We start from the raw sequence: 9,788 nt of genomic DNA on the forward strand, positions 1-9,788 counted from the left end.
GCTTTGTGACCAAAGTTATGGCAAGAAAAGCATTTTCCATTGAAGAAACTTCTGCGGTTATCCAATCTTCCGGCCAAACGATTGTAATTTCTATTGTCATTCATTCTTGAAGCAAATTGAGAGGATTTTACCTGTGGCTGGTTGTAGCTTTTGTTCATCCTTAAGACGGATTGCCCCTGGTTTGCCTGATAGTCTTTGTTTGTAATTGGTCCCTGTTTTACCTGGTGATCTCCATTGTGCCTTTTCTCATTCCTTCTTGCTGCATCAAGATAACTTTTTGAGGTGGATGCTTGAGAAGTTTCTCCATTATAGCCCAGACCTGTCTTGTTTAGAGGAGAACGTTGTACATTGATGATCTCATCCAGAGTTTCAGATCCTTTGAAAAACTTAAGATTAATAGCCTTTGTTTTCTCAATCTCTTTTCTAAGACCAACAATTTCACCTTCTAACTTTTCAAGATATTTTTCCTTTTCATCAATTTGAAGTTGTAGAGTATCAATGATCCTATTCTTTTCTTCTATACATGTCTTGAGTCTAGAAATTTCTTCACAAAAACTATCCACATCTATGGCATCCATGTAATCATCATCTTCAAATGCCATTAAAAGTTTATAGTCATTACCTCGTTCATCTTCATCACTATTTGATAGACCATCACTATCTTCATGCGTGTAGTAGCTTTTCTTATTTGCAATCTGTTTCTTGTTCCATCTAGCAGGTTCCTTTCCTTTATCCTTATAAGGACATTTCGCAGCATAATGACCTACTCTTCCACAAGCAAAGCATTTAAAAGGTAACTTACCTCTGAACCTTCCAGAACCCCTTTGAAGATTTCTGACAAAATTTGATTCTTCTTCTTCTTCTTCTGGCACGTGACTTGCTTCATAATAGTCTCCTTTGCCTGAAGCCTTGAAAGCAGCTTCTCTTCTGTCTGAAGGACCTCCCTTTCTCATTTCATAAGCAGTTAGAATTCCGTGTAGCTGAGACATAGTAAGAATTCGTAGATTTTCCTTTTCTTCTATTGCAGATACTTTAGATTCAAACTTGGGGGACAATGATCTTAGAACTTTTTCAACCACAATAGCCTCTTTTATTTCTTCACCCAAGTTTTTCATGCAATTAACAATCTCATCTACCCGAAGAAAATAGTTAGCCACACTTTCATCATTATACATTATGAGATTCTCATACTGAATCCTGAGGGTTTGAAGTTTAGCACGCTTTACCTGTTCATCTCCTTCATAGCTCAAGACAATCTTGTCCCATATTTCCTTTGCGGATTTATATTGCATAACCTTTACGATTTCTGTTTGAGATAAGCATCCTAGTAGAGTATTGACTGCTTTAGCATTTGTTTCATATTTCTTCTTCTCAGCCGAATCTGTAGGAGTAGCTGAAGGAAAAGTGTAGCCTGTATCTATGATATCCCAAACTTCTGTACCAAGAGATTGAAGATAGGCAGTAACTCTTACCTTCCAATAATTGAAGTTTGTCCCATCAAAGATTGGTGGCCTGATTGATGCTTCCCTCTCGTAGTTGCTCGTGATGAATGATCTTCCTCCAAGCGATCAAGCTTTTCTGAAGGACCTGCTCTGATACCAATTGTTGGAAATAATACTGAGAGGGGGGGTGAATCAGTATTATCAAGTTCTTTTAATAAATCTTCCTTATTTATACTTTGAATTATTTTTGCATGTCAGTACCATAAAATAATGAGCATGAACAAAGAAAATAGATAGTCACACCAAAGAACACCAGATGTAAGGTGGAAACCCAATGTGGGTGAAAACCACCTGCTGCAATATGTCTCTATCTTCTTTCAAATTAGAAACACCTTTTACAATGGTTTTGTACTGGTGCAGTCCTTTACCAGTACGCAGGCTGCAACCTGCAGAGAGCTACAACTCTCTCTCGTTTTCCAGTTTCTCCTGGAAGGGAGCTACAACCCCCTACTTCTTTTCTTTCAAGGATCACTTTTCATAAATTTTCAAACTGGATCCATAAACATCAAGAGGTCATCAAGTACAAGTAAATCACCCAGTCAACTGCAGTAACCAGATCAACAATAACAGTAAACTAAACCCAGAACACCTTATCAACAGAGAAAAGTCATCCAACAAAAGATCTTAAGACAGATACGCAGTTTTTCTTTCTCTGGCCTGCGAGCGTACGCACTTCACCTTCTTCTCCCCTGCGTATACCCGCAGAGACCCTTCTGCCACACCGCGTACCCACGCACTGTTTCTTCAATCTAGCTGAGTACTGTTACTGTAGGCACGCACCCACAGATACTATCGCGCCGCGTACTGCTACTGCAGCCACGCACCCACAGATGCTATCGCGCCGCGTACCCACGCACCTGTGGCTTCTGAAGCGCCGCGTACTTTCCCTGTGCCCACGCACCTGAACCTCTGTCGTGCTGCGTATCCACGCACTGCGCCTTCTTCTGCTCTGCGTACCCACGCACTTCTCCTTCTTCTGCTCTGCGTACCCACGCACTTGCACTGTTAATCACCTGCGTACCTCTGGTTAGGGCCGAATTGGTAGTCCACCAGTGTGCTACAGATCGTCAGATGCCCAGATCTGATCATGCACTCGAGAGATCACCCTTCATAGATTCACTTTCAACTTCACTTTTATATAGATCAAGCTTTTAAAACAATAACCCAATAATTCAGATCTTCAGATATTCAACTTGCAAAATATGCTTAGCCAAGTGATCTCCTTTGCTTTATATAGGCAAGCTCTTCCTAAAATCATGGATCAATACCATAGATAACCAATACAAGGGGCCCAAAAACATGGGGCTCAATAATAATAATAATATAAAACAATACCACGGGCCAAAACCGTAGAATCAATAACAGCGGGCTAAATACCACGGGCCAAACATAGGAAACCCCACGTGAACGCGCTTCTCTGCCTTGAAGTAAGTGAACTGGGGGTACGCACCTTCTGAACGGGTGACCTGCGTGTGCGGCCGCAGTCCCTTCACGACGTACCTGCGGGTACGCACCTTTTGAACTATTCTCCTGCGTACTTCTTAATTTCCAACATTTTGAGAGCCTGATCAGAGCATTGCCACTTGAGGGTGTTGCCATCAAGTACAACATCTGTAACATAGAGCCATACCAGAATCATAATGCCAACACGAATTTGGCTGTCAAGTGCTCATTTAAACTTTTGATCTTGTCTCCAAATTGACCAAAACGACTTCATAAAGCACACATTAGACTTGTTGGCATAATGACTAACCCAATTCACTCTATTAGCATAAATATAATCAAAAACATGCAATAAACTAATGAGAATGGTGGATTAAGTCGAATTAGGAGGTTAAATGAGCCCATATAATTATCCATTTTTGGGGCTCATCATTTAGGATGATAGTTGAGTCAGACACAATTCCATAGTCCTATACTGTGTATTGGTCCTATAAAATTTGTCCTACAAATATCAAGCTTTGCATGTTTGTTGGTACACCTGTATGTGTTTGTATTTCATACTTTATATCTTCTATCAATGTCCCCTTCCCTGTTCGCTTGCAAATCGTTCTTCCTGTTAGGGTTCTGATAAAGATTTCTATCAGCTCTTGACCAGAAGTTTGAGAGGGAAGCAGGTTTACCTGCGATTCGGGTTCTGGTTTTGTCTGAGTTGCTTCAGATGCTAAAAGCCCTCGATCCATTGCCCAGGTTGTCCTATTCCAAACTGCTAGCCCCTTGCTTTCCAGCTTGCCTTTCAGGCCTTCTTCTGCTTGTGAATCGGGATAGAATGTTATTCCGCGCTTATTTTCCCCCAGATCTGAACTTGCCGTGGGCGAATCAATCCTCTGTGTAGGAGATCTATTAGATCGGTAATAGGGTTGAGGGTTTTTTTCCCTTCCTGGGCAATTTCCGTTGTCTCCATTCCATACCATGACCATCTGAAGTGTGGATCCACAGTGACATGCATCCTCCGTTCAGCACTGGTAACTCCTGACTTGTCCTTGACGTCCGGCTTCCTCAGCATCCTGTCCTGATTCGTATCTTTGGGGTTAATCCTTCTGCAATCCCTACCCTTGGTGACTTCGCCTATCCACACTGCATCAGTGAAAGCAGCATACATGTTGCATGCATTGTTTGCAGCAGGTCCGAGCTTCTTCTCCAGCAGAGGTGGGGTTGTAGGGTACTGGATCCAGCTAGGAGCTTTTCCTATGTCCTTCTTAGAGATGACTCCAATGCACTTGAGATCCTTATCAGTGACAGGAAACCCTGAGATACAGGCAAAATGATAGTCGATTTCCTCCAACAGTTGCTCTGTCGTAGCTGTCTGGATCGTCCTTGACATCTCAGCGCCCAGGGATGCTGAAGGTTGTGCCTCCTCTTTAAAGATCCTTGGCTCCAGGTAAGAAAACAGATCTTCATAGTTGAGCATGGAGAAGTTCCCCAGCCTCTCACAGGAAAGAACCTCTTCCGGCGTCTCTACCTGCACTTCAGCAGCGTCGCCAGACGCGTGCACGACAATACTAACGACAATACTAGCAAAGGAAAAAGAAGGGTTTTTTCTCTTCCCCTTCATTTCTGCAGGCAAGCGGAAACCAGAAGTCAGAAATGTCAATTTTCCAATGAAAGCAGATCTACATTTGACGATCTCACCATTCTTTAGCCTCCATTCCAGCGCTCGCCCCAGATGCGAGGTGACGAGGTTCGAACCCTGGACGATACCCGCAGAAGTCGACATAGATGTAGTCGTCGCCGCACACACTATTAATCTATAATTCTACTATCTTCAAAGATAAAAACTTAAATTGATATTAAAAATATTAAATTAAAAATATATGGCCATTAAAAAGTTTTAAAAAAATGTATACATTTATTAATAATTTTTAATTTTTAATTTTTAATTTTAATTTGATGAGATTAATTAAAAAAGTTTTAAAAGGATGGGAAAAATGGAAAGAAAGATAAATTAAATAATAAAATACTAGATTATGGTAAACTAATATCAATATTAATGAGTTAAGGGTCAATTAGATATGTTAAAAATAATAAAATAGATGATGGTTAAATTTATACTAAAGAGATGAGATGAGAGTTAATAATTTAGATTAAAATATTGAAAAAGAATTAGAATATAGATTAAATTAGATTTTTTTTTAAGATTTCATTAGATTACTAAGAATTTACATAGAGTACAAGCTTGTAGAATCGTTGATGGACCTTGTCTAGAATTTGTTTCTTGTTTTTTGTTCAAGAAACAAAAAGTTTGTCTAGCTTGAAACTGGCACTGAGCCAAGTCTGGGGAAGACCATCTACCCATAGATGGGAAACCAGATGGTCTCCCCGAGTGTCTTGAAACCATATTTTAACAACAAAAACAGAGTTAACATGCAAAAAAAATAGAAGAGACTAAAAAAAAAATTCTCGATTCCTCATAGCACTTCTATACATGTTAGGAATTAATTGAAGGAATTGTCTTGTCCTTCCTTTGGCCATGATTTCCTTTCCTATTCCATTAATTTTCCTCCAAATTTGGTGCTTGCATCTTGTTACAGTATCTCTTCCTTTTGCTTGTCATCTATTATTACCCTACTTCGAGTGGCCTGCTCCTTCCCATCATTACCCAATAGACCTAATTTTTCAAAGGCCTTATCCCCCCTTCTTTTAAGCTTTGACTTCTTAGGACTGGGTGGTTTTGCACCTTGAGATACCAAGTTCAGAGGATTCAAAGAAGAGGAGTCCAAGCTATCCAAGGAATTAGAAGGCGTAAAAGGCGGGGGTGTTGGAGGGAACTGAATTCCCATAGTGCCAACCAAAACATGTAATGCAGACCTAGGCTGGACAAGGTAAGAGTCTAAATCTGACTTGGCTATCCACCACCCTAAGAACGTCTTCATGATCTCTCAAGTGTCATCCAAGCAAGTTCCTCAGTGCCCAATGACCATCACTTGTGTTTCCTATCTCTTCTACTTCCATCTCAACAATCATTTGTTTGATGCGTAATGGAAGGCCCTCATCAAATTTTTATGCGCCTGGACCATGCCATGGTGGCAGAGGTTGACAGCCTCTTCCTCTTCCTCTTCCACCTCTTCTAGGACAACCATTCTCACGGACCATGGTTGCCATACATGAATTCCCTCTTCCCTCTCTGCTAAACTCTCCTCCTTTCTTGACGCTACAAATGAGAAGTTGAACAACCCCCTATGGAATTAACCTTAGTCTCTCTACCCAATGCGATATTGAATGTGAATTCTTTGTCATCCAACCACCCCAACTTATGCAGAGAATGTGGCATATGGTGATGGCAAGTGGGATGCGTCACCATCATCCTACCATAAATGCTCTAGAGTTGCTTGTCATGGAGCCCATCATTCCCTGTGATCTCCACTTGTAACCCAAATATAGGGATAGATTAAATTAGAGTTAGATTAAGAAAAGGAAAAAATAAATTAAGAATATAAAATAAATTAGAAAGAAAAAAAATTAACAAAATTAATTATGAGAATTTGAGTAACATGGAAAGAAGGATAAAGTTGAATTAAATGAGAATAAATTAATAAAAATAGATTATGGTGAAATTAAAATATATAGAAAAAGAGTTAATTATTTATATTAAATTATTAAATAGTATTCAATTAAAACTAAATTATATTAGAATATGATAGTTTAAATTAGAATAAGATTAAGGAAGAGTAAATTAAAAAGAATTAAGTAAATAAATTATATTAAGAAAATATAAATTAAATTTGGTGATATTAATATTAAAGAGATGAGGGTTAAAGCTAATTACGATTCAATTAAATGAAAGTGACTAGGGTAAAAGTTTAATTAGATTAAATTAACTTAAATTAAATTATAGAATAAATTAAATTAGAATTAAATTAAGAAAGAATACAACTGGGTTAAGGAGATGGAATAGATTAAGAAATTAAATTAAAATAAGAATAAAATAATAATGGAATAAAGGACAATTTTAATAGAGATTGAGAATGAATTAAAATGGAATACACATTAGTGATTAGAAGTAAAAGAATAAAAAGTCCTACTAAAAATTATTAAAAGAAAAGGGGTGGGATAAGATTGAAATAAGAGGGGGAAAATAAGGACATATGAGAATCATGCGAGAGGTGAAGGAGGGTTACAGACATCAATATTAGGGGAATAAGGTTTAGAGGAGAGAAAATGGATAATAGGCTTCTTAGAATGGCTTAGTTGATTCCATCTTTTCAATTAAAGTTGTTAGGGTGCTTTTTAATTTCAAGAGGTTCCCTAATGACACGGTTCAAGTGGAAGGGGTTAGAGGCTAAGATTTTGGTTTTAACAAAATAAATTAAATGTTTGGTCATTATTCTGATATTCAGGTCAATGTTGGACCAGGCATATTAGTAACTGGCTTTTTCAGGGGTTTGTCGGGTCGTCTCCATTTTGTAAATGTTTATGCTTCGTACTGTGATCATAGGGCCTTTTGGAATCATATGAATAAGTGTCTAATTCTCAAAATTGGATCAGTGATATTATCGAGAGATTTCAATGTGACCTTATTGGGTGGTGAAGTATGGCGACATGGTTGTCATTATGATCCTTTGGGCAGTGACCTGCAGGACATTTTTATTGAAAACCATCTTGTAGACGCATGCCCTAAACCTCTGGTTTCCACTTGCAACAATGGTCGTTCAGGTACTTCATATATTGGTAACAGACTTGAAAGGTCTATGCTTCATGAGAATGTTTTGGATCAGTGATATTATCGAGAGATTTCAATGCGACCTTATTGGGTGGTGAAGTATGGCGACATGGTTGTCATTATGATCCTTTAGGCAGTGACCTGCAAGACATTTTTATTGAAAACCATCTTGTGGACGTGTGCCCTACACCTCTGGTTTCCACTTGCAACAATGGTCGTTCAGGTACTTCATATATTGGTAAGAGACTTGAAAGGTTTATGCTTCATGAGAATGTTTTGGAAATGGTGGGGTATGTTAGCTCGTGGGTTGAACAGAAAAAAATATTTGATCATTTTTTTATTGTCCTTTAGTGAAAAGGGGAGATGACATGGCATATATCCCTTTCAAGTTCAAAAAAACATGGCTCTAGGAGGAGGATTTTAATAAATTGGTTTGTGACTCTTGGGGGGCCATGGCTTGTTGGGAGAAAACTTCAGCGATGGACCTGATTTCTATCAAATTAAAGCACTTGAAGCATAAAGTTTATGCATGGGAAAGATGTAGGAAGCAAGTCATGAGGGAATATTTGGACCAAATTGTGAGGTGACAATTTGGGGAAGCTCATGGACCCATATGTCCCATCCCCATCACAAATGGCTCGTTTTCAAGAATTGGAAAGTGAAAAAAGGGATATCTTAAGTTCTATGGAGGCCACTTAGCGTCTGAAGAGTAGATCCATTTGGATAACGAAGGGTGATATAAACACTCATTTCCTTCAACATTATGCATAGAAAAGGAAGAGTAGTAATTCCATTTGGGAAATGGAATCAACGTCAGGTGGTAAAGTTTATAGCACCTTAGACATCCAAAAGAAAGCAGTTCTTTTCTTTGAAAATTTGTTTTCGACCCGTACAGATGTGGATATTCTGGATCAACTTTGGGGGGTGGGGGCTTACCCTTGTATGTTCTCGCCATATCAAAATTCTGACTTGGGAAGGTCGGTGACTTTGGATGAGATACACAATACTCTTAAATAATTTGCGAAGGAAAAGAGTCCTAATCTGGATGGTTGGATGGTAGAGCTCTTTATCCATTTTTTTGGTGTCATGGGCAGGGATCTCTTGCATATGGTTGAGGAGTCGCATCTTACGAGTCAGGTTTCATGGTCAATAAACTCTACTTTCATCACCCTCATCCCAAAGTCCTCACATCCGACATCTTTTTGAGATTTCAAGCCGATTTCCCTTTGCAACATTCTATATAAATTTATCTCAAAGATAATTGCTTTTAGAATGAAGAATACTCTCTCTATACATATCTTGCAGGAACAATTTGGTTTTCTTTCAACGAGACAGATCCAGGATGCAATTGTTATTGCACAGGAAGCCATTCATATGGTTCACATGATAAAGTGGGAGGCTTTGGTCATGAAGTTGGATCTACACAAGGCATAAAACTATGTATATTGGTCCTTCATGTGTTTGATTCTGACAAAGATTGGTCTTTCGGTGCATAATGTGGCTTGGACCATGGCCTGTGTGACATCGGTTAATTTTATGGTATTAATTAATGGAGCACCATCACATTTTTTTTTGGCTAGTAGAGGCCTTCGACAAAGCTTCTACCTATCTCCATATTTATTCATCCTGGTTATGAACAGGTTGAGCAAGAACATAGGTGAAGCACACAGTCTGGGATATTTCAGCAACATTCAGGCATCTCGAAATGTAACTATCTCTCACCTTTTTTTGTTGACGGTGTTCTCACCTTTGGTCAGGTTTCATTGGCAGAATGGAACTATTTTCATCTTGTTATCTACAAATATGTTGTTGTGTCCGACCTATATCCAAATGGCCACAAATATCTTTTGTACTTTTCCTCGAGTGATGAGCAGGTGATCTCCAATATTCCCTCACATTTTGGCATGGTGGTTTTAGACATTTCAGATGGCATATACTATTTGGGTTTTAGGATAAAACCAAATAATTACAAAGTTTCTGATTGGTTTTGGTTGCTCGAAAAATCCATAAATGTTTATCTTCCTAGTCGCATCACTGGCTATCTCTTGGAGGCAGATTAAATCTTATCTAATCTGTTCTCCAACATATTTTAGTTTTTATTGAATTGAGGCTTTTGTGATCCATAT

General features: G+C 38.6%; 1 protein-coding gene across 1 annotated transcript; it reads right to left on the bottom strand.

Moving 5' to 3' along the window:
• Positions 1-3,774: 3,774 nt before the first annotated feature.
• LOC149226005 (uncharacterized) lies at positions 3,775-4,719 on the bottom strand. The gene has a single exon (XM_089380074.1). It carries the CDS (start codon positions 4,717-4,719, stop codon positions 3,775-3,777), a length of 945 nt encoding a protein of 314 aa, XP_089236200.1.
• Between the last annotated feature and the right edge of the window lie 5,069 nt (positions 4,720-9,788).

Source organism: Pinus tabuliformis, chromosome J (assembly GCF_031772625.1).
Source record: "Pinus tabuliformis cultivar Carrire ecotype Pingquan chromosome J, CPIR1, whole genome shotgun sequence".
NCBI lineage: Eukaryota > Viridiplantae > Streptophyta > Pinopsida > Pinales > Pinaceae > Pinus > Pinus tabuliformis.

Excerpts from the sequence above, each read along its gene's own strand:
- LOC149226005 (XM_089380074.1), bottom strand. The coding sequence starts at position 4,719 with ATGTCGACTTCTGCGGGTATCGTCCAGGGTTCGAACCTCGTCACCTCG.